The 26,086-nt window shown below is 33.4% G+C and overlaps 1 protein-coding gene across 6 annotated transcripts in view; it reads left to right on the plus strand.

The window, feature by feature from the left end:
- Positions 1-26,086, plus strand: part of C2CD5 (C2 calcium dependent domain containing 5) — an 87,773-nt gene that overhangs the window by 31,755 nt on the left and 29,932 nt on the right. For all 6 annotated transcript variants that reach the window (XM_045829201.1, XM_045829197.1, XM_045829199.1 and 3 more), the window contains 4 exons: positions 6,334-6,442; positions 17,980-18,094; positions 20,539-20,634; positions 23,878-24,069. In XM_045829201.1, the coding sequence (XP_045685157.1) occupies positions 6,334-6,442; positions 17,980-18,094; positions 20,539-20,634; positions 23,878-24,069 (512 nt within the window). The remainder of the gene's footprint in view (positions 1-6,333; positions 6,443-17,979; positions 18,095-20,538; positions 20,635-23,877; positions 24,070-26,086) is intronic.

Raw genomic sequence — 26,086 nt, forward strand, 5'->3', positions numbered from 1 at the left:
TATTAGTTTAACATTTCATTGAATGTGCTAAATGGAAAATGAATAGTTAAAGTTTATGGATGATTTTTCTCTTTTTATTTTTATTTTTTATAAACTTCAATGCTAAGGGAGGATCGCCTCATAGGTTCTGTAGAAGGCGGGTATGTCCCTAAACACGTGTGAGAGCCTGTTTCTTGTTTTGGTAGCTTTCCTAGTTTTAATCTGAATCATTTAAGTTTTATTTAAGCTTTTAACAAATGTCGCCAGCTGTTTTCTTTTTGTAATGCAAAGTTTGTTTTCTTTTTAATTTAATAGCATTGTGAGGCTATTGTTTTTTAACACTTAACTAATGCAGTGCATGATTTTATGTCATGTCAGTAATTTTAAGGCACAGTGTCGTAGCTCTCATTGTGTCTGATTTGGAAGTTGTAAGGATTTACAGAATTTTCTTTTACAAGTTCTATTTTACACTAGCATTTTCTTTTTTATTTTTACTGATTTTATTGATTTATCTTTATTGATCATGCTGTTACAGTTATCCCAATTTTTCCCCCTTTGTCCCTCCCAGCACCCCCCCAATCCCCCCAGTGACCCCCCTCTGTTCATGTCCATGGGTCATGCATAGAAGTTCTTTGGCAGCTCCATTTCTTTCTTTTCTTTTTTTTATTAATTTTTTAAAAGATTTTATTTATTTACTTTTAGAGAGGGAAGTGGGGGAGAAAGAGAGAGAGAGAGAGAAACATCAATGTGCAGTTGCTGGGGGTCATGGCCTGCAACCCAGGCATGTACCCTGACTGGGAATCAAACCTGCGACACTAGCAGCTCCATTTCTTATGCTTGTTCTCAACAACCCCCTGCCTGTTCTGTAACTACCAATTTGTATTTCTTAATCCTTTTCCCCCATTTTCCCTCCCCACTGGCCACCATATCTATGATTCTATTTCTTTTCTGCTTGTTTGCTTAGTCTGTTTTTTTTTAGATTCAATTGTTGATAGTTATGTATTTATTGCCATTTTAATGTTTATAATTATAAAGATGCAATACAGCAAATACCTATAAAAGGATTCATTTTATGAAACAAAGTGGGTTTTTTTTTTAGACATTGGCTTTTGAGAATCCTAGTGTTTTTCAGATCCTATTGCACTCACTACAAGTTATTTTTTTTTGAAACTTTCTTTCCTCATGCTGAGAGTATCTGTGTGTGCAATGTTTGCCTTTTAGACAAGGCTGGAGAGAGCAGAACTAATGATCGCTATAGAGTGATGAGCCTTTAGCTGTACCCAGTTCTTGGCTTTATATCCTATCAAGCAGCAATTGCCTTTCAGCTATTCTCACAGTTTGCAGTCATAAAAAGCCCACATAAACATTCAAATCAAATCTAGAGAATGACTAAAAAGATGGAGAAGAGGGCCAGAGTGAAGGTGTATGTGTCCACTTACTATTTTTTAGTCCAGTATACTGTTACCTCCTCCGTATCCCAGTTTTGCATTCTCTATAGCAGGGATATCAAACTTATTTTCACCGGGGGCCACATCAGCCTCAAGGTTGTCTTCAAAGGGCTGAATGTAATTTCAACTCCTTAACAGTTAAGGAGTAGTTACATTTACACAGTCCTAAAATTATTTCAACCCTTTGAAGGCAACCACAAGGCTAATGTGGCTGGCCCCTGGTGAAAATGAGTTTGACACACCTGCCCTGCAGAGTCCCTTAACTAGGAATATTTCCTGGAATCTGGTTATCATTCTAGAATTCATATGAACAGAAAAACTTGGGTCACTTTGATGTTTAATGTAATGAGATTTTGCTCAGATGTTGTATCTGTGACTTTACTTTCTGTACTGAGAACTTTTAAAAGCATCTAGCTTTAAAAAAAATTGAATCAATGAAAATTGTTTTGGATTTGATTTCAATAAAATTTATGTTTTCAAATATGCTTGTAAACATTCTTAAAATTTTGGACACATTAACACATTGGGTATACATTACTAGATAATCTTCATAAAATTAACAGCAAATGTGTAGAGAGTTATAGTTTTCATTTACAATCTTGTACAACATAGTTAGCAATGTATTTACATAATCTAACCTTGTAGCATTAGTTACTTGAGTTTATGAAACCACCACTCTACCCTTGTACAAAATAAATAGCAAAAACATCATCATCTTTGACTTTACTGTTTATCTGTGGCTAACAACAGTGTGGCTTTGTTTTGGGAAATATTTGTACCAAAGTATGAAGAATTCTCCCCATATGTGTTCACATATGCCTTAACTCTCTGTGAAGTTGAACACTGGATCAAGTTGAACCTAGGCTACTTGTATCATTATTTACATTTATTTTAAAAATATTTATTTCTACCCCTTGTCATCCTTAATAAATTGTATGGATTTTTTTTTGAGGAAAAGAGAAACTTTATTTGTCCAACATCCTTTATTTAATGGGTTATTCAAATAGCAGTTCTGAAAAATATGTTATTTTTTTCTCTCACAAAAGCAATTAAAAAAGTAAGTTGACAAGATCTTGATAACAGATGTCAGATTACTGGGAAATGAGAAATGGATTTAAAAGTTTTATTTAGATTTAGATTTTGCTCATGAACTATTTAATGTAAGCCAAATAGATATTTTTATATATATTAAAAATAGATATATTTTTCAATATGACTCTTCTTTCACCTGTAAGAAAAATGAAATTACTTTGTTGATTCTGGGATGTATATTTTTCTTCAATAAAGAAACCTTAGTTTAACCTAGTGTTTTTAAAATGTATTTTATCATGTAATCTTTCATTTAAATATATCTTAGTGAGGAACACACTTGGGGGAAACATTGATAAAAAGTAAACTTGCTTGATAAATTACTATCTTTTTAGAAGTGGGGGTAAAATTATATAGTAAATCATAGAAATCTGACATGGAGTTATATATCTAGAAAGTTTACTCTGGTCTCTTGGGATAAGAAGAAGAATATTTGATTAAACTATTTAAACATCTTCTAAGAAAAATCCTATCTAAATCTTCAAAGAGATACTCCCTTGTGTTCTCAGATTTTTCAACTAGCCTGTCTTGAGCACATGCTATTAATAGATTTATGCTGCATGCACTTGGCTTATGTGGAAGCATTAACATATGAAGTCTTACCTAGGTACCACAGGGCAAGATACTTTAAATATAAGGATTTTCCAAAGAAAATGTCTTCCACAGTCCCTGAAAGTCTCACCTGAGCATTGAAAACAGGGTGTGCTTGGGCTGATTTTAAAGAAGTTGTCCTTTTCAATAGAAGAGAACCTATAAATTCATCAGGTATAATAATAAACTAGAGATTAAAACCAACTCTTTACCTTAATGTTTTAACCAGAAATAACAAGAAACCAGATGATAAGGTTTTTTGTTCAGAAAGAGTATAGGCCCTCTTGAGCTCAGTTTTTCACTAAAACATGGAGATAATAATATCTCCCTCTATGAGAAAGATTATAAAGCTTAGTTTTAAGACAGTTTGCCTAGGGCCTTGGCTGGTGTGGCTCAGTGGATTGAGTGCTGGCCTGTGAACCAAAAGGTTGCTGGTTTGATTCTCAGTCAGGGCATGTGCCTGGGTTATAGGCCAGGTCCCCAGTTGAGGGTGTGTAAGAGGCAACCAATCCATGTATCTCTCACAAATCGATGTTTTTCTCCCTCACCTTCCCAACTCTCTAAAAATAAATAAATAAAAAATCTTTATTTAAAATAAGATACTTTGCTTAGGGCTGGCACATTGTAAGTACTCTATAATAGTTGCTGGTGACGATGGTGGAGATGACAGGTATTGAGCATCATATCTGCAGATAGATATGAGGAATAGCTCTTCTTGGAAAGGTTGTTTGAAGATGTAATTTTGGTTGAATAATGATGTCATTTTATTTACTCTAGGTTAAATTATGTGTGTTCAGTAAGAGTGGGTGTGCTGATTGGATGAACTGGGACTACATGTAGGACAGAGGTGAAGTTGCAGAATAGGTCTTTGTCTCTTTGGGCAGCTCTTCCTCTCCTTTTTCTGCTGTGACCACCTCTAGATGCTTTTCCTCTGGCCTGGTTATCCCATCTTCTGAGATTTGGGAATAAGAGTCAATGAATCCCAAATCAAGAAATCATTTTGATGGATTTTTTTCTTTTTTCCTTTTTTAGATTTTATTTATTCACATTTAGAGAGAGTGGGGGGAGGGAGAAAGAAAGGGAGAGAAACATCGATGTGCAAGAGATATACATCAGTTGGTTGCCTCTCGCATGCCCCCAACTGGGGACCTGGCCCTAAACCCAGGCATGTGCCTCGACTGGGAATTGAACTCTTGGTTTGCAGGTCAGCCAGCACTCAATCCACTGAGCCACACCAGCCAGAGCTTGATTCTTTTTTTTTTTCATACCTAAAATCTTATATAAAGAGATTTCTTAATATGTGAATTTACCCACTTATTTCTCAGTTTTAGAAGGAAATACTGCTTCCCACGTAACTGACAAAATTTTTATTTTCAGTATCTCTTGTCCAGAATATTTAGAATATTTAAGTGTAAAGAGTAAACATAATGAGGTTTTTTTACTATGCCTCACTGTTTTGAGGAAATTAAAAACTTTTGTTCTTAGAATTGAAAAAAAATTAAAGACTTAATTTATTAGGTGAAATACTCAAGTTTCTAGTAACAAAAGCTTACCTTGACATTTCTCATTTAAAACGTATCTTTAAAAAGTTCAGATGTCTTATTAACCAATGTCAATCCAATAACTTTAATTAAAAAAAATCTTTCTTAAAAAAATTTTAGTTGGCAATAAAGAAGCCTTCTGACCAAATATAATACACTAATGTAAAATTCCCCTCTGTCTTCTATCTCATCTTCCTTTTTCTCTATCATCTGGGCCGAGCCTACACACTTCCATAGACTGTTTTTTTTACTATTTTTTTTTACATAGCCTTGGTTTTCTTGCCCTTACTGATTCTTTTAAATTCTATCTGAATTAATTTATAATTCTATACACATACATTTCATAATGTATCTTCCCCAGGTACCGAGGTGTGCCAGACTGTTTGCCTTTGTGCTGAATGACTCCAAGTTGCTATGCTTTGTGAACTGTGCTTTGATGAATTTGTATTCTCTGTGCTTGAAGTTCGTGTTCTCCATTCAGTAATCTTGCTGCTTTAATGTACTTGTTTCCAGTTGTATTTCATACCTCTTTATCGTCCAGCTTTTATTTGCTGCATTTAATCTTCTGTGGTCTAGAAAAAAATACTGATAGATTTTAGAATATGTCCCTAAAATTACATATTTATAATTGCTATATGCCACATTATGAATATGATCTGTGGGGATGTCTTATGAATAAAGTACATAAACTTTAGTACTTGGAATTGTAATAGTTCCTTGTATTGTTGAGAGCCCTGTTTTGCTTACTTTCCAATTCTCAATTAGTTTCTGACTAGCTGAGGCTGCTGGTAAGTGATTTCTGGTTAAGTGAGCTACATTAATCTTGGTGGCAGACAAGTCAGATGTTTAGATTCCCTGACCCACATGCAATTTGTATGATGTGAGAGACTTCAATATGTGGGTAGCTACAGGAGCTCCCCTTTCTTCCTAGGTACTATTTCAATGAATTTCCTTTCTCTACCATTTTTCTCTTGTGTGTTTTTGTCTTTAAGTTGATAAGATTGATGTCCTTGAGAGAGAAGGGAAGAATAAGGCTTTGAAGAACTTGTGGAATTGTATTGTCTGCCTTGCAGGCATCTACTGTACTTACCTCCTCTCTTCCTTAATATACTTTATGATATACTTTATACTTACATTTTCTCCTGCTGCCTTGGTATTGATAGCAATTCCCTGTGCACCTCAACTTGATAATCTGCCCTATATTCGCCTTCCTATGTATTTCTTAGCCCACGCACTCAACCTCTCACTCCCTTCCCCTTAGACCCACATTCTTTCAGATCTCTCTCCCCAGGCCTTCAGAGCCGTTAGCAGTTGCCTGGAGTTGGATATGTGAAGTCTGTCCCACTAAAAAATAGACATGGGGTAGAAGGGTAAGGGAATCCCTCATCTCATTTCCAAGGAAGGAAAAGTGTAACTCTTCCTCAGATTGGAACTCTGAAAACCTTTTTCTCACTGAGAATTGGTAAAAGAGTGCTTGGATTGCACACAACATGATATGTATGGGAAAATGGATTCAGAAGTCTAGAAGCATCCAGAGAAACTTAATTACAAAGCATGTGTCATGCATTATTGGTAACCTTTTGTTAAAGGATGAAATTTGGTTTGTTATGACAAAGTTTTTAACAAGCAAATGTTTTGTACTTCACACATGGTCAGTTACACTTTTCCATCATTCTTTCTACTAGGAATTTCCATTTTTTACCTTGACGGCATTTCCTCCTGGATTTCTTGTGCATGTTGGGGGTGTTGTTAGCGCACGCTCTGTGAAGCTTTTGGATCGTATCCACAATCCTGGTATGTTCTTTCAAACTTTATTTTCATTGTTTTTTTTTTAATTTAAATTATGATTATTAAAATTGATTTCATAATGTTGTTTCTTTTAAGCCAAATCTATCTGAAAGAGAAATGAAAAAGAGTATAAACTGACACATGTAACTTTAAAATATTTGCAGTAATCTTAATTAAAAATACTCCAACTAACTAGAAGTATAATTTGGTTACTTTTTAACGCAGAATGGAAGTACAAATCTTGATTCACTTCTGGCCAAGGTGTCACTTTGAGGGAGTCATTGAGTAACTTTCGAGTCAGCTGTTTTCTTTGACCCAGGCAGGTGCAATTTGACCATTGTGACCAGTAGCCTAAGGTGTTAATTCTTTTCACTAGCAGCAACTCCTTATCAATTATTAGAGTGATTTCTTTATTCCTAAAAGAAGTATTCTTTTAAAGTGTGATTGTAAACATGTAGAGTGCCTAAGAAGTAAAAACCAACCAAACAACAGAAATATACAACTGTCCAGCTCCTTGGATTCTTGTGTGTAGCTGTTTGTTCTTTATGACTGAAAAAATAAGAATAGTAGATCACTTCTTTAAACATGGGGCCGTGATTGTAAAAGAAGGCAAGCACTGAAGTCCCAGTTAATTTCAGGCCCTTGGATTACAAATGGTTTGGTTATTTTTCTAAATCTAAAATAAGCGTGATAGAATGGTAGGAACTTTTCACACGGAATGTGTTCTTGCCTATCTCCAAGGAGATGCCCAATTGTTTGCCCAAGTCATTTGATATTGTAAATGCATACCTTAAATCTGAAGTTATAGTAATATTCTTATTTGGCATATATACATATATATTTTTGAAAAATTTAAATTGTTACTTCCAGTAACCTCTTCCTGAGGCTTTACTGACAGCTGTAAAAAGAATAAATTGCTTTGAAATTATATATGCCCAACATTGCAGGAAATGATTTTGAGGATATGTAACATTACTGTTGTTTTAAATTTTAAAAATTGATCTGTGCCATATGGTTTGATGTCAGTCATTTGAGTTAATTACAGAGAAACAATGGAATTTTTTAGACTCTGAACGAGATTTCAGAAAAGCAGTACTAGCTAGGATTATTTATAAAAACTCTTAAGCTGAGTGAAGACATCTTTTCAGCATCTGTCTTCTTTTTCTTCTGTGATGTATTATTTTTTCCAAGTTTCTTATTTTTCTGGTCAATTTAAGATTTTTTTTCATGTGGCATTCATATGTTCTGTAATAATTAAAGGCAAATTTAGATTGATGCCAGTTTAATGTATTGAGCCCTTGAAGACTATGCATGGCATATATGTTTGTTGAGGAACTTATATTTGGAAAGTGCATGGAAATTCTGGGTTAACATACCTGATGTTTCTTAGATGACCCAAGGCTAGTTTCTGGTGTTTCTATGCACTACTGACTCAATTAATTTAATAGAAGGCACCCTCTGATATAATAACTTCCAAAAATGGTTTGAGGAATATATTCAATTATTAGTAATGTCTTTTATTTACTGAAAACATTTTTATTGTTGCTTCTATGTACTCTGAGTAAGCTGTAGAGTCTGGAGAACAAATGAAGATTACTAAAATAAGTTTAAGTAGAGAGCTAGATTTTTAAAATCATATTACTTTATACAAAAAAAAAAACTATTTTGTGGGGTTTATCGTACTTGCCAGTTTATTCTAGCTGTGTAAGAAGTGTAAGAATCCAGGCGCAGGAAGAAAATAGGAACCCTTATTAAGAATACGTTTTGTGTATTGTAATTACCAGTTTATCTATTCTCTTCCTTTCCTTCCCTTTCAGATTATTTTTTCAATTCACATATAGAAATTCTTAGTTAATGATGGACTATTTCCCAAACGATTATGGGCATATACATATAAATGCTTTTAATGGTATATAAGTTATTTTAATTTTGTTTTATTTTCAGTTAAATACATATCAATTGTATATTCTAATGGTTCCAATATTAGTTTGACATAAATATCACATTCTTCAGATTACTTGTTTATTATGCTTTAAAAAGGAACATTTTCTTAAAAATACTTACTATTCTTTAGACCCCTTAAATAATTATTTATGAAAACATTTCAATTGGTTGAAAAAAGTTGAATGTTAAAACAAAACCCTAGATTGGCATCTACCATAATGGTGATGTATTAATTTTATGACACTGAGTTACTCTGCTGAGTTTCTAATGAGAAAAACTTAGGGCAGATTGAGATCCACATGCCAATGTTAACAGAGCTGTATTTGCACTCTCAAATGAATCTTGTAGCTATTTTTTTGGGGGGGGGGACTAATGAGTATAGGAAATTTGCATTTCACACTCAGTATAGAAGGGAAAAAAAATCCCATTTTAAAACCATTGCCACCTGCTAATTCTATGGATTATTTTGCAGTTATTTCTTTTAGAATTTTCTCCTTCGTTAAGTAGTTAGCAAACAGGACCATACAACAAAGGAAAGAATGGGGTGGTTTTAAAAATCAAGGTAATTTTCTTAAATGAGTAACTTTAGTCAATGTTAGATTATGATAGCATGCTCCTTCTTCTCTTTCTATTTCTACTTCTTATTAACTCTGCTGTCTGTGTCTTTCCAGTTCCTGTCGAGTGGTGTCAATTTTGTTCTTGTTTGTAGTGTGTATTGTTTTTTCCTACTATTCTGCACCTAAAACTGATCTACTAATTTGCTGTTTTGAACTCAGCCTTTGTCGGAATTATGGGTAACACAAGATCTTACAAACTGCTAGACTGGAATAGTTTCAATTCAGGTATTTTAATGGTCATTCAGTACTACATATGCTGACAAAAATTATGGCAGCTCAGTGAAGTTTTTAGAAATGTTCTAGAATAAATAGATTTAATGTCAATTCAGTTATATAGATATATTCTGTAATACATATATTCTAACTCTTATAACTTCCATGGAAATGCAAATAAAAATATGTGTTAACTGAAATGAATTAATCAAAACTATAGAAATACCATAAATTATGAATGACTTTTGTTAGGTGATCAACTTTCAGAATGATAATTTTAAATTATACTATGTTTTGGTCAATTTTTTCATATCAGATAAATGACATAAGCATTACCTTTATGAATAAGGAAATAATGTTAAATATATTATAAGTATTAAATTACTAGCTTGATAATTTTAAAGTGTATTTAAACTTCAATTTAGTTTTGAATATAATGTATTTAGTGTTCTATAAATACTATAAAAATGTAACTATTAGGATTTGTATTTATAATTCTAAAAATGTTCCAAAATTTGGTAAGAACGGATTTTGGAGAGATTAGCAGCTTTCATAAGCTTTTCTCATTCTCCTTCTACACAAAAGTATAAGTTTGCTTGTTAAGTATTTTTACATATGCATATTATTTGTAGCTTTTAAAGAAACTAAAGTAAGATAACTTTACAGCTGATGATGTGGTTTAGAGTTAAAGCCAGTAAATTTTCCTTTTTGATGAAAACATGTTCTGTTAATAATTTTTATGTCATTTGTATGTTAGATTCAAATAAATAATAGAATCATCTTGATTCAGTAGCAGAAGATGTTATTTGGCCTAAAGAATCTCTTTGGTTCTTTGTGTCAGAAAATGTATCTATTTACAGAAAAACAAAAATGAATCAGCATAGGCTTATCGTTTTAGATAATATCCCATAATCTTTTCAATACTATAAGCTGTTTTTGTTCTTAGGAGTCCAGGATGTAAGCTCTGATGTAAGTAATGCATGTTTGACTATAAAGTAGCTCATGTTCACCATGCAGATTTACCCAGTCAGACGAGTAAACAACCTGCCATGTTCAACCTTGGCAGAGTTACACTGACATTAATTGGTAAATCTTCTGTTGGCTATCCAAGTTTTTGCCAGCACGTTCTCACATTAATTAGAATTAAAATAACCACTTTTAATGTAATGCTATATACTTATTTTTAGTAAGGAATTAAAAATATTCTGCTGAATTCATTTAATATATAAGAATATATTGTTTAAACATCAGGCAGATTAGTATAGTAGGAAGAGAAAAGGCTTATATAAGAAAAGAACATTGAGAGCAGATTAACCATTAATAATTTAAAGATCTGAAACCTTGTCAGGGTAAAGACGTTTGGTGTGAGATGTGTGTGTTAGATGATAAAACAGTTGTGGAAAGTGGAAAAGGCAAAAGATAAATCTCATAGACATAATAGACTTTGTCCCGTGTAAGCAGAATTACAGAATTTGGCAAGGAGAAATGTGGTTGAGGAAGCAGTATATCTTGCCATCATTTAAAGTCAAGTCAGGTTGTAAGCGTAGAAAGGGAAAAAGTTGGATATTAAAAGATAGAAAAAAGATAGAATATTAAAAGAACATTTAAAATGACTGTCAGTTTAATTTTCTCTTAGCTGTGTGTTTTTGATTGAAGTTTTGGAGTCATAATGATAGTTGGTAGATACTCAAACATCAGGCTGATTTTAATATTAGTTTAGGAAAAAATAAGTTGTTCTGAAAAAAAGTTATACATATATTTGGGAAATATATTAAATTATTTGTATTCTCTGTAATTAGGTAATACTGCTGTCCTGTATTACCACAGAGAATTAAGAATTGACCATATCAGTGAGAAAATTGATTGCTGATATAGTTTTAATGCTAAAAATTGTTCACCCGTACTGTATTTTCCAGATTCTCTAATACCATGTATTATATGATGTATCATCAATTTAATAATAGGCTTCCAAGAGAAAAGAGAAACACTATCATCTTAAATATGTTTATTGATTTCATAGTAACTTCATATGAAATTTTTTGAACTACTGCTCATAGAGCTCCGATCAGAGTATATTTTGAACTTGAAGCTCAGCTGGATGAAAGAATGGTATAGACTGCTAGGCTCGATATGGCTAGCATGAACAGTATGCTAAGGTTCGTGTTGATTAGTGGGTGAGGCATTAGACATTCTTATTTCACAAATTTTAAAGCATGGGAAGATATAGGAAAACATTTTATAGTATACAATAGTATTTCACAAAGTACAATATGTCATGCAAACTGCCATGCAGTTCGTTAGATAATAGGTTTGCAAAGATACCAGGGCCCAAAAAATATGTAAGTGGTTTACTGTGTGGTCTGGTGTGATACAAGATACAGTGTTAAAGAGGATGGCATGATTAATTCTGTGGCAAGGAAGCTTATAGGGGTGGTAATTCTTGAGCTCAGTTTTTGAAGGATATATAGGAGACTCATGTATATTTATGTTTTAGACCATGTATTTGGAGATACTGTTAATACATTTTTAATGTAGTTCTGAAACTTTCAGCATTTGTAAAATAGTATCTTAGCCAGTACTCATTTGATGATGTTACTTACTTCATACTTAATTTTTTTGCCATTGAGTACAAGATGTCTTTGTTTGTTGAGGGGGTTTTTTGTTCTCTTTTCTCCTACTTTGCCGTCTTAGTTTGTGTTAACTACAGTGATAGAAAATATGTTTTTAGAGCAAGAGGAAGGGAACTAAATATCTGATATTTTATTTTAAAATTATTACCTTTTCTTACCTTTCTTTTTATTCTTCTGGCCTCGTAACAGATTTTGGGAAAGACAAACTGAATCTTGCTGCTAGAAAGAAAGATGCAGCACTTGCAGATCTTGTGTGTGACATTCCAGGAACAGGGGTTCCATAGGAGTAAGACGGGAGTCGGTGGTCATGTTTGTGTTAGATGATTGGCTATAGGTTGGAGACGGGATGTAAAGGCAGCAAGACTAGAGACTGTAGTAGTTCTGGCCAGATAAGTGACCTAGGATTTGGTGGTGGTAGGAGAGCTAAAGTTTATAGAACACTTCCTGTGTGCCAGGTGCTCTTCCTCATTTAATCCTCAAACACAATCCTGAAGGAGGCAGTTTTCCCATTTTGTAGATGTGCAAAACAAAACAGAGCGATTTCTCCAAGGCAGAATACAAAGTGGCTGAACCACAATTGAACCTTACTCCTCTGGCTTGCTGCTTACGTTCTTAACTGTAAATTTCCAAAATATTTAGGATGTAAAATCAGCAAGACTTGATAATTAGTAGAACATGGCAAGTGAAACAGTATGTTGGCAAGCTTTAGCTGAGAGAGAGAGAAAGATCATGAGTGTCCTACTCTCATGTCTTTTTGAAAGTTGAATTGTAAAAAATACTTGGAGTAAATTTAAATAGTCTTAGTTCAGTGTTTCTCAAATGGTTATGATCTCTTTTTCTTTCTTTCTTCTGGGTTTACCACTAAAAGTATTTCTGAATTGCACACACAAATAACTTTAATTAATAGTAGTGTCTGTGTAGTTGAGGAAAATGTATTACTCTTTGTGTAGAATGAAAGTCAGCTTAGATACTGCTTTTAGGAAGTGACAGGAAATATAAGCTAACATGTAATGTTTGAAAAGTATTGTGGGTCAGGTGATGTTTAAGGAAATATTTATAGAATATACATAACAGTCTGATCATCCTAAGCCTTTTTTTTCTTTACAATTTTAAATAAAAGCCTTTTATTCAGTGGATCTTCACAGAGTGCCTGCCATGTCTTAAGCACAGTGTTGGAGGCTGGGAACACCATTCTTCAGTCAGGCAGACATCCTGTTTACACACCTACTCTATGCTACTTTTTATGCTGTTTTTCTTTCTCTGTGTGTGCATGTTAGTTAAATGGAGATGGGCTTTCTTGGAACTTGAATTCTACTGATGATCTCAGCAATCATTCTTTTTACTACACCTGAGAGGTACACATGAGCAGATGGGCAAACTAAGCCTAAAGTAGTTAAGCAGCTTTTAGTTTTTAGCATTTTAATAAGGTTTTTAGGAAGTAGGTACATATAGGGTGGGGCAAAAGTAGGTTCACAGTTGTGCATATGGAAAACAATATATAATATATAATAATACAAGAATAAACTTGATGTTTTGTGTACTCACAGCTGTAAACCTACTTTTGCTCTACCTTGCAGAAATCAAGAAGACATAAATAAAGAATGTATGCTATGTGAACTTTTATTCATATATAAAGTAACATACAATGTATACATAATTTTTATGTATAATATAACTTGATATTTATTACTATCCATTTTTTACTGCCTATAAAAAATCAGATATATAATCTCTTTAATAGTTAAATTTTTACTCTTTATATATATAAATGCAACTGGATATTCATTGCATTATTATAATGTAACATGTAAATATAATATATAATTTTCTCTTTCTATATGTAGTATAACTGGTCTTTATATATGAAGGGTTTAATTTCAATTAAGGAGAAGATTACATATCTGATTTTTTTATACATAGTAAAGAACTCCAGTTTGGTTCAACATGGATTATGTCCCAGCTACTTCCTAACAGCCCAAGTTACTACATCTTGATGTTTGTTCTGAATTTGCACATCACTCCCACTATAATGAGACTCTTCTTCCTGGCCTGGTACTGGATCCCCACCCAGTTTGAGGTTATATACTCCCTTGAACCTGAACTCTTTACTTCCTATTTCATTAGGGGAAATTTACCTTCAAAAATTGTTTTGGATTAGAATGTTACTTTCAGGCATTTGAAAATGCAGCATTTTATGCTGTCCATTAACGAGATAGAATATAATTGTATTACAAACCTTTATTTGATCCTACCTAACAATTTATCTCCTCTTGTTCATTTAAAAATTAGGCTGAATAACTGTCCATTTCCTTTATTCTTTTAACCAGATGAAAAGATTCTTAAGGAAAGAGGTATTCTCTTCCAGAGCTATAGAAAAATAGAAGTGAGTTTAACACTTCAGGTAGTCAGTGATTCTTAGCTGCAAGTGTGTGATTGCCAAAAATCACAAAGGGATTGCGTTTTACAAAGGCATAATGTGTTGAGTTTACTTTTTTACTTTCTGAGGTATAAACTATTACTGTTACTTTAGGAATCTTTACTGGTTTCACCTGTACTTCAGAAACAAGATAAAATGCTAAAAAGATGGCAAGATATCAAGCTATGGCTATGCTCTAGAAAAGTAAAAGCAGCAAAATGAACTAATTATGACATCAACCCAAGTGTGCAGACATTACTTTTTAAAGAAGTATCAGTGAGGTATTAATCTAAAGCTGGTTCATGCCCACAGTTAAAAGGATATATTAAAAGATTTGTGATATTATCTATGAAGTTTTGACTCAGAAGAAAAACATAAAATAGTATGAAATATAGTTTGTATAATAAATAAATTTCATTATTTCCTAATTTAATATCTTTATAATTATAAATAATTCTATAGATTATTGGGAGGAGCCTGGTATTTAAAAGAAGGTATGTTTTTCTTAACATCTTTGGAATGTTACCAGTTGTGACCCTCACATCTCAGCTGTATATCCTCCACATGGCTAAATTGTATTCAATTTTATGTATGGCATGTACAGTTGCCATATGTTTTAAGCCAGACTCTTTGTTTTGCCTTTTATATAAATATGGTAGATCTTCAATTTTGACTTATGTAGGATGAATGAAACAATTCAAATTCACTAGTGTGTTTCCTATAGGAATATAGTTAGCAGTTTATAAACCTTTCAAAATTTTATTGTAGGGGTTAAATACTGTGATGTTTTGAATTTTTAGTTGTAATAAGTTAGGCTGATCATAATTACTACTTCAGTATTCTCTGGCTCACCTCTGGCGTAAATATGATATAGGTGCTAAAGATAAATTGACTTTAATACAAAATAAACTGATTAACCTTAATTTTATTTTAATTAAACAAACCCTAAATTTAATAGCTAAAAAATCCATCCTTTGGCTTTTTGCTTACAGTTGTAGATAATTATTGTTAATCCAATTACCAGTTTGTGATTAAGTGCTCCCTACTGTATGCTTGCCTTGCTTTCACCTAGAATCCAGGGCCATTACTTTCTGTAACCATTTCAGTGAGCTGCCATAGTTTTCAGTCTGTACTGTCACCTGATCCAAGCATGCGCCAAAATATCCACTGTTTCTGGCTCCTGTCTGCTGAATCTGCTTTGCAAAACCCTTCGTTCGTTCTTTGAGCTTTTGCTTTAGCCAAAAATCAAATTTAAGACATTCTTTGGAGTGTGGACATATGCCATTTGCTTTCCTAGCTCCCATGTTATGTAACTTGTTAGCTTTTATTAAACTTGTAAATAATTACAACAATGGCATCCTCATGTGCAACTGTGTGGCTCGTGTGTCAAAATAAAGGCTGCTTGTGAACCTGTCAGAAGAATATAAATGCTCCACTTGTGCTGCATTCAGCTTTTTTTTTTTTAATTAGCCACTTATTCTTTCATGGTGTTTGGTTTAATTATCTGATTATTTCTGTGTGTTACATCAAGGTAAGTTCGATGTAAATACATTTTGTATTCTATGTGATTATATGTATCTCGTAGTAATTATTATTACATACTTTTCCATTTGGACATGTTGGCCACTTCTAAAGAAATATATTAAATATATATATATTGAACTTTAACTGAATTCCTCTATTTTTTATTAATTTAAAAATGTTATGGATTACTTCTTGTAAAATTAATTCTTAAAACAGAAAAGCTACCATGTATTGTGGCACAGATGTAGATACACCTAATGTGAGAAAATCTATTTTTATAAAAACAGTATGTAATTATTTGTCTTATCAAATAATAATTTAAACTTGCAGAAAGATTTTTAAAAGTAAATAGCAGGGCCTGCTAGTCTATTTAAGAAAAGTTAGACTTTTTATTTTATATAGTTTTTATATAGAAAAATTATTTTATATAGAAAAATAATTATTTTCTAAACAAATGTTTTTATTATATCCATTTTAAAAGAATAAGTAATTTGATTGATTGAACAACTTCTTGAGTTTTTAAGTGTATCTTCGAATATAAAAATTTCTTATTAGGAAAAGATGATGTTAAATAGATGTCCAAATTGGTCTGGAAACATGTATGTCTTAAAAGAAAAAGAGAGAATGGATTTGAAGGCATATTTGTGCTGTTAATGTCAGCATTTCAGTTAGAAATATGAAGAAATCCTTTAACATAATAGTATATGTGCAAAATAGGACCACCCAATTTTCTGACACATTTTAAAATTTATCAATATTGATTGCTAACACTATATTGTAGTCTTTTCTATTTCTCATCCTTCTTTACTTTACCTCAAACTTTGATCTTTTTCTCAGTTTCCTGGAGTCTGTATTTTTCTTTTCTTCTGAAAGAAAGTTTTAGGGTAGCTCTGTCTTGGATGCAAAATTTTAATTCAAGAACTGGCTGGCATCATTCATAGTTCTGGCCTTTACCTCCTCACTTCTCCCCTTTGCTGATCTCCTTCCTCCCTGTGGAGGAAACAAAATTACATCATAGGAATGTGAGCCATAATAAGCCCTTTAAGCTTTCTTTACTTTTCTGTCTTCAGTATTTCACTAGTGAGTATAATTCTACTTATTTTTCTTATTTTGCAAACATATTTTGGAAATGGATACATAGTGAAATTCAAAAAAAGCAAGTTTGGGGATTTTTTATTTTCAGTTTAAAGAATGTTTTAATATGTGGAAAATTTACAGTAAGAGTTTAGCATCCTATTTGGAATTGGTTAAGTTTTTTCAATCTCAGATTGTTCCCAAACGGAATTGTCCACAAAAAGAAACAAACTAGGATATGCTGATTATAGGCTGTTTCTGTTTTTAGCATTTATGTACATTAAAAGTTACTATAATTTCCAGCTGCTGTTCACCAGTAGCTTGCAGCCAAGTGCAAATGGTTAGGAAGTATGTGTGACAGATGCTCCATTTATAATGCACCATTACAAGGCAATATTGGATTCCTCTGTTGTAATAAAATGTAATTTTGTAAGTCTAAGGCATTTTCTTAATTACAGAGCCATACATGGAATTACAGTAGTCTATCTGAGATTTGTCCCTATATACATTAACCAAATTGTTTGTATTAATCTTTTAAATGTATTTGTTTTCTTTATTTTGAATTGGCTGCTTCCTATATCTTGTCACTTTGCTTTAAGACCAACATCTGTAGAAGGATAGGTACAGATGGCTTTCTCTTTTTTTAACATTGACAAATCTTTGTCTTGGAAAGAACCCAGAATATAGTGCGTTATAAAAATAGGTACCAGGAAATGAAATCTGAATTTAAATTACATTTATAGGTATGATGCATAACATGTTTGCTTACTGAGGTGTGATATAGGATATCCTTTCAGTTTAAGATTAGAATCTGGAAAGTCTGGGTCTACATTTTAAGCTGCATCTAATAAAATACATCTCTATAGATGTCTCTTAGAGTAATAAAGCAAATAGAAGTAGGTGGTTTATTTTCAAAGTTTAACAAGTTTAAAATGTTAAACTTTTAGAAAAGTAGCATTAAATTAAAATGTTAAGCTTTTCAGAAGTAGGATTATAAAGATGTGAAGTTTTAAAATATGTTATAGAACAGTACCTTTTTGCATTCTAGAATATGTTTTAAACATTTCTTGTTCATATAGACAGTGTGCTATTGAATAGTAAACTGATTTAAAATTTATTTTTCAGATGAACCAGAAACTCGAGATGCGTGGTGGGCAGAAATCAGACAAGAAATAAAATCACATGCTAAAGCATTAGGCTGTCATGCTGTAGTGGGCTACAGTGAATCAACTAGCATCTGGTAATGATAATGACAACTTGCTTTTCTAGATGCTGTAATTTAGATTGTCATCTGAAAGAGGAAAAGCCTTATGAAAAATGCAGAGAGAATTAGTGGAGTGATCCAGGATCAAGGGCTTTAGAGTACACCAGACTGAGGTTCATATGCCATTTGTGCCACTGAATTGCTGTGAACTTTGAGAAGTTACTCTATACCTCCAAGCCTCAACTTATATGTTGAAGGAGAATATGGTACTGACACAGAGCAAGTATTAATTACTCTGGGCTGATTTTACTCCAGTTTGTGGCTCCACTAACTTCTTCCTCTGGGATCTTTGAAACTCTTGACCTATTGTAAATGAACTGCCTTGTGTCTTTCAAGCTCTTCTCTAAGCTTTTTCTGTCTTCATCTTAGTTCTCAAAACCTTTTTTTATCACCTTTCATGTACGCAGCCTCTTCTCCTTTAAAGTCCATGCCATTCCAATCTGTTATACCTCCAAAATGTTCTTCCTTTCCTAATTCCTTCTCTGTTGTCTCCTCCCGTTAAATGTGAGCATCTCCCTCCTATCACCGTGGCACTGTACTTTGTCATTCTTAAGTCCTCTCTCCCCACCTGACTTTCAGCCGTACTTTGTACCTCATTATCACTCAAAACCGTTGCCTCTTAAAATTTTGAAATTATAAGATTTCGCTCTTGGATCATAACTTAGTATTTTTCCATCATGCCATTTGCTTACGTACACCTGGTTTGTTTTGGCCTTTATCCTAGCCAAGGGTTTTCCTAGTTCCTTACTCAGGTTCTGACTGTACTTACTGCCTGCCATTCTTGAACCCTCCTGTCAGCTCCTTCAAAGGTTTATCAAAGATATCATCTAGACACTGTTTGACCTACTGCTCCCTTATTTTCCGCAATTCTTGCTGCCTGCTGTTACGTGGATAATGCACTTGTGGTGATCACTATTGTTAGAGAAAAATGAATAGGCTATAGTACATTACAGAGCCATGCCTATTCCATCTTTTCCTTTGCGTCCATGTATTATCCTCTTGAACTGTTCTATTTTCACTGTAGTTGTTCTGCTCTTGTTAAACTGCTAACTTTATTGTGCTTATCCTGCCTTACTGCCCGATATGTAGTCTTGTCTCATTCATGGATTTAGTGTCACACACTTAGGGATATGGTTTTAAAAGACATAGGTCTTGCCATCAGATTCACACACATTCTACCCAAGAATTAGGATGAGTATACATTTTATGATAGAGATATCCCAGTGTGTGTTGGGATCCCAGAAGGTTGGAGATTAAAAGTAGGATTGAAAGAAAGTGTTAATAAAGTAGCTGAAGCTTGAACTGAATCTCATGGGATGCATGTGAATTGTATAAGTGAAGAGAAGAGGCATAGGGAAAGGGCTCAATGCTAGAAGAAGAGCATGTGGAAGGTGCCAGAGGTGTAGATTCAGTGTGGCTGGAGAGAGATCACAGATGCAAGATCTACAGACAGGAGTCCTATTAATTTACCCAGAAGTTTTAATTTATCTGACACAGATTCCTTTTTTCCTCTAGACCTCAAAAAATTTTCTATTAAATCCCATCTTTACTAATTCTGTTCTAAACCATCCAACCTACTATTACTGCGTTAAACTCTTTGAAATGCACTTGTGCTCTTGGAGCTCCTTGATTCAGTGCCCTTCCAGGACTCTATTGTACTCCATGTCGTTTCTTCTGACATTCTCAGTACCCATGTAAACATTTGGAGCCTGGATTCTCTACCCACCTGACCATTTCTTTCATGTCCTCTTAGGTTTCCAGACCATTTACACTTTGTTTCCAGCCTTTCATCCCTCAAGCTGCTACTTTACTCATTTGCTTTGTTATTTCATTCAATAATTGGGTTGCTTGTTTACTTTTATCACTTTCAAATTGGGTAATATGTAGTAAAGACTTTCAGAGAATTCTTTCGAATATCAATTTTTTGCATATATATAAAATGATGTGTATTTTAGATATGTTTCAGATATCTTTTTATTTTTGTTAAGCCTTAGCAATATAGATATTTGCATAGTTTACTTTTAGAATAATTTAAATAAAATTTAATGTGCATTTAAAGAGGACTTTAGTATATTTTAATGAGTTATTAACTTGATTCGGCAATGTAGTTTGTTACTACTTTAATTTTGAAACATTCCAGTCTTTATCAGCTCTACCGTAATTTAAAGGAATCTATTGTCATTAATATTGTTCTTTATCTTTCACAATTTTTAAGTAATAAAGAATTCTTGCCCTCTTCATTATAATAACATTACCTTACTTCTATTTTCTCTCCTAGGTTTAGGAAGTAATCCTGTGATATTATTAATATTTAGTAGACTCAAACCTGAATTTAAATGGTCACCCTTGTAATCATTTTCCAAACTTGGCCTAAAAATGTTAACTTGTTTGTATGTTTGTTTGTTTGTTTTCTCTTATAGTGAAGAGGTCTGCATTTTGTCTGCGTCCGGCACAGCTGCTGTACTGAACCCTAGATTTCTGCAGGACGGCACCTTGGAGAGCTGTTTGGAACAGAGGTTGTCATAGCAGCCTGGCCTATTTTACATAAGGGCAGAGAAGGGAGATGTTGACTTTTTCTCTCAGAGCTGGAATAGGTCTTCTCTCTGAGGGTGTGTTACAGTGGTACAGTGTAGAAAGGAGGACCAGGCATTTGGCTGATTTTTACCTAACTCACAGCAGAGAGAAGTATTGGGATCTGCACTCTGACACATTATAATTTCTAGTGTCTTGATTAGTGACATGTATGACTACCAATTGAAGAATTTCAAGGAGATATTGTTTTGTTTGTTACTTTATAGAAATACTTTCTTTTATTTGATTTTTTCTTTCTTTTATTTTTTAAGTTAAAAATATTTTTATTGTATTTTTCCATTACCATTTATCTTACCTCCAAAGCAGAAAAAGGTCATGAAACAATTTTCATAAAGAAAATCTTCATTTATAAAACAATCAAAATACTATATTATACCAAAATTATGTGTAAAGCTTCATGGAAAGTGAAGTGTATCTTTAATATATGTAAGAGAAAGTGAATGCATTAGGTAAAATGAGATTACTCTCTGGTTTGATTGTTGGTTCCTTTTATCTGTTAGTTTCATTGATTTCAAGAATGCTTTCTGTAAGCAGATGAAATTATCAAATATATATTCAAGAAAACTGTTAGTTTGGTATCAGAGTCTACTTGGATAATATAAATTTTAATTAGCTTTTACCATACAGTACATGTATTTGCTTTTCAAAATTTTTTTCCAGTACTAATATACAGGGTGGCAAAAGTAGGTTTCCAGTTGTGAGTACATGAAACACAGAGTTGGTTTTTTTTTTAAGTTTTCTATATATTTTTAAGATTTTATTTATTTATTTTTAGAGAGAGGGGAAAGGAAGGAGAAAGAGAGGAGAGAAACATCATTGCGTGGTTGCCTCTCACACACCCCTCACTGGGGACCTGGCCTGCAACCCAGGCATGTGCCCTGACTGGCAATTGAACCAGCTACCCTTTGGTTCACAGACCCATGCTCAATCCACTGAGCTGTACCAGCCAGGGCAGCACAAGAGTTTTTCCTTAATATTAAATTTATTGAGGTGACATTGGTTAATAGGGTCATATAGCTTTCAACTGTACATTGATCCATATGGCCATCAGTATATGAAAAGGTGTTCAACTTCATGTAGCTATTAGGGAAGTAAGAAACAGTTTATTCTTACATTATTATTTATTAATTATTGCATTATTTTCCATGTGAGCAACTCAACCTACTTTTTCTTCATCCTGTATTGGTATGTATTAAGGAAGAAAGCAAAAAAATAACATGTATGGGATCAAATTTAGTACAAATTTTCAAGTCTCTATATAACAAAGAAGGATATTCTATCTCTGATAGGCAAACAATACCTTGGGCAGTATCTTTTTGTTTGTCAAAAATGGCTTTTGACCATAATATATTCCAGAGCATTGAAAGTTACCATAAATAGGAAAATGAAAGTGGGATATTTGAAGTATATTAAATAATTGGAATGTTCTATAGAGAAACAGCTTTTACTAATGTGTTCTCCCAGTGCCACATTATAGTTTTCACACATGTCAGTAGATCTCATTCTTGAGTAGACAGAAGCCTAATTTAACAAATGGCCTTTCTTATGCAGGTAGTTTATTTCAATATTGTGGCTTGGATGAATGCAGTGAATTCTCTTGTATGGTAGTTAATGTCCTTTTATCTGCTGTAAAATGATTAGTGCTTACTAGAGAATATTTGAAAAACATAGAAGAGTAGAAAGAAGAAAGAATTCCCTGTGATCTAAATATTCAGAGACAGAAGTATTGGGATCTGCTTTTGTGTATGCTTTCATAAATTTTGATACTTTTTATCTTGTGATGTTGCACCATTTATGTTCAAATTTTTGTGAGGTATTTAATTAAAGATTGCCCTAGTTTATATCCTTTTGGTCACCCCTTGTAACACAAGGGCTTGAATTCAAACTTTTGGCATGATAATTAGAGGTCTGCTTAGTACTTAGTGTGACTGAGCAAGTTACTTAGCATCTCAGGTTGGTTTTGGGCCAAGTGGATCTAGTATTTGTGGTTGTGTGGTGGGCATTCCATTGGTGTGGAGTGGCATGTGTGTTTACCTATAGTTTTCTCACTTTCTCACTTACTTTACTACAAAAAAAAATTAAAAGAGCCTTTCTAGGTATTGTTATTACTGTTTTATAGAGGAAGCTCTCTTGAGGTTAAATAATGTGTTCAGGGTCACAGTTTCACTCAGACATGTCGGATTTCCCTGTTACTTCTAAGATACCAGAATGCTGTACCGGTAATAACAGAAGGGTATCTGGGAGTGACTAATTTGATTTAGAGGGTTATTGTGAAAATTCAGTGACAACGTATACAAAAAATATGCAGAAAGCCTGAGTCCTAGTAGGTATAGTATGAGTTTCCTTCCCTTTTAGAATTTGTCTACTTGCCAAATTTCAGCTTCTAAAAGTTGCTTCGGGTAGTGGAGAATTAGAACCCGTGTCTTTCCGGAGCCCTGGAGGATAGGGCTCGCTGAAAGTCTAGGATTCTCCGTGAAGCTTTCTATTTCCAGATCCATTCTTCTGATTTCCTCAGATTTAATGAGTGAAAAAATACTTAATCATTCTAAAATGAATTCATAAACAGCATATTTCCAGAAATATTTTACCATGAGTGGGAAGGTTGTGGGTTGTTCATGTATATTTATGTATGATATGCATGTTTATGAAACAGGTGTTCTGACTTGTTAAAAACAGCCATTGGACATGAGAAATTTTGAAGTGTGCCTATTTTTGACTGACTTTTTCTTTAAATTTGTTTTTAACCATAACTTTTTAATACTGTTTAAGTTTTCTGACTAAAGTATGTTTTTGTTAGAAATTTAAGTTATATTTGTGTTACATCTGTCATACAGTAAGGAAAAGTCACCCTCGTTGTCTAACCATTTGTTTTTTGTTGTATCCCAAAGAAAAAAACTTTGAAATAATGGTGGTTTTTGTCAGGTGGTAAGTCATTACACATATAAATGGATGAAAAAATCATTTTCTGACTATATAAGCCTTTTTTCCTCATGGTTCTCATTTCACGGTCATTTGTAATTCCTATCAGTCATAGTAGTACTCTTACAACCTATTGTGGTAGAAATTGTGGTATAGTTTATACACAAGTACTAAGTATGTAATATATGTTTTCTAAAAGAAGCGCAGCATCTTCAAGAATGCCTGTTTTTCTTAATGTATTCATATAGGCTAGAGGAAAGCTTGCCTGCAAGCTGTGGATTTTGCCACATACCGTATGATGAACTGAATATGCCGTTTCCAGCTCATCTCACATATTGCTATAACTGCAGGAAACAAAAAGTTCCCGATGTTCTCTTTACAACTATAGACCTCCCAACAGAGGCAGCAGTTATTGGAAAAGGTTGTCTTATTCAAGCAAGGTGTGTTTGTGAAAACAGTCTTTAGGGTCCTTGAAAGAGTATGGGGTATGGAGCCAAACAGCCCTACTTCAAATATCTGCTCTGTTTCCTATCTGGGATCCTGGGTAGGCTGGGCAGTTCTATCTGAACCTTGTATTTTAGCATATGGAAAATTAAGAGGAAAAATACCCTCATTATAAAACTCAAGTAAGTTATATTAGTTTTAAACATTTAAATTCTATATGTATCTTTATTACTGTGAGGATTATTAATTAACCTGTTGAAGGGTAGATATATGACTCAATATGCTTGAATGACATTATGTAGTACATTTTGGAAAGTGACATTTTTCTTTAAAAGAACAGTGCTATGTAGTGTTTCTCTCTCTACTTGACTTAGCTGTTAATAGACTGGGGTAGGAAGTGCAAAATTGTGGTAGGCATGTAGGAAACAGCTCTGCTGTCTAGGTCGCTAACAATTACCAGGGTACCATGTCCATTGAGCATTTCTGTCCTCATTGTATCTTGACTTCTCAGCAAGGGCCACACAGTTGATCATTTTCCCCTTCTTGTGAAAATACTTGCACAGCGCCACACCTTCCTCTTTTTCCTGCCTTTATGACTAGTGTCTAGTCTCCCTGTTGATTTCTCTTCACCTCTTGATTTTTGAAACCCTCTTCTCAAACTGTCTGTAGTTGAATTCATATGCTATTCATGTCTGTTATCCCAAATTTATAGCTTCAACTCAGAACTTTCTTCTGAGTTTCAGACCCATATACTTACGTGCTGCTTCACATCCCATTTTGATGTGTCATAGATATCTCTTACTCATTCCAAATTGAACTGCCGATTTTCTCCATTTCTTTCATGCTGGCCTTCTCTATTTTAATAAATCATGCCTTCCCATATTCACTTCTTCATGCCAAATTGGTTCTCTTTGACATTGTCATTTTTCCTAACTTCCCCACATTATTACAAAGCAATGTGTTTTTTTTCTAAATAATATTTCTAATTTATTTACTTTTGTTTCACTCCCTCTTGCATCTTAGGCCTTTCGTTTTGGATTTTCTTTTGCCTGAGGTATATATATCCTTTAGTATTTCTTTCGGTGGGTCTGCTGGTGGAGAACTATCTTTTTGCATGTCTGAATGTGTTTATTGTATCTTTAAAAGATATTTTGGGGTGGCAGTTATATTATTTTCGCTCACTAAAGATACCCTTCTATTGCCTCCTCACCTCCATTTCTACTATTGAGAAATAATCTGTTGGACTAATTGTTTCTTTGAAGGTATCGTATGTTTTTTCCTCAGGCTGTATGTGAGCTATTCTATTTGTCTCTGATTATCTGCAGTTTCCCTATGAACTGTCAGGTATGGAGTTATCTTTATATTAATTGTTATACATTGGGCTTCTTAAATCTGTAGATTGCTGTTTTTCATGTGTTTTAGAAAATTTTTAGATGGTAATTCTCTTGTATTTTCATCTTTTCTCTGTGCTTGATACTCCACTTAAAATATGCTAGACTTTCCACTGCCTCCTCTGTGTCTTTCTCTTTGCATTTTCTTTGTTTCTCTTTGCTATACTTCAGATGCTTTCTTATCTGTCTTCTAATCATTTCTCTCTTCTGTTGTCTCTAATATACTAATAGGCCAAATAATTTGAGTTGAAATTTTTGGTAATCTGTTTTTTGTATCTAGAAGTTTTACTTCATTCTTTTTCAAACCTAATATCACATGTTATAGTCTGACTGATTCTGTAATTAGTAACTTTAATATCTGAAACCTTTTTGTTTTCTGTTGTTTCTGCTGGTTCTTATTCGTGTTTGGTTTCCTTTGACTGTCATAGGTACTAGGAAGTTACAAAATGGGACAAAGAATCCCATGTACCCCTTCAGTCACCTTTCCTCATTGATGACATCTTACACAGCTCTCGTAGAGTATCAACTAGGAAATTGACATTGGTATAGCACACTTACCTATATTACAGACCTACTCAGTTTTTACAATTGCCAGCACAGTCAAGACACAGAACTGTCCCAG

The sequence above is a fragment of the Phyllostomus hastatus genome, unplaced genomic scaffold (assembly GCF_019186645.2).
Source record: "Phyllostomus hastatus isolate PE091 unplaced genomic scaffold, TTU_PhHast_1.1 phas_scaffold_93, whole genome shotgun sequence".
Taxonomy (NCBI): domain Eukaryota; kingdom Metazoa; phylum Chordata; class Mammalia; order Chiroptera; family Phyllostomidae; genus Phyllostomus; species Phyllostomus hastatus.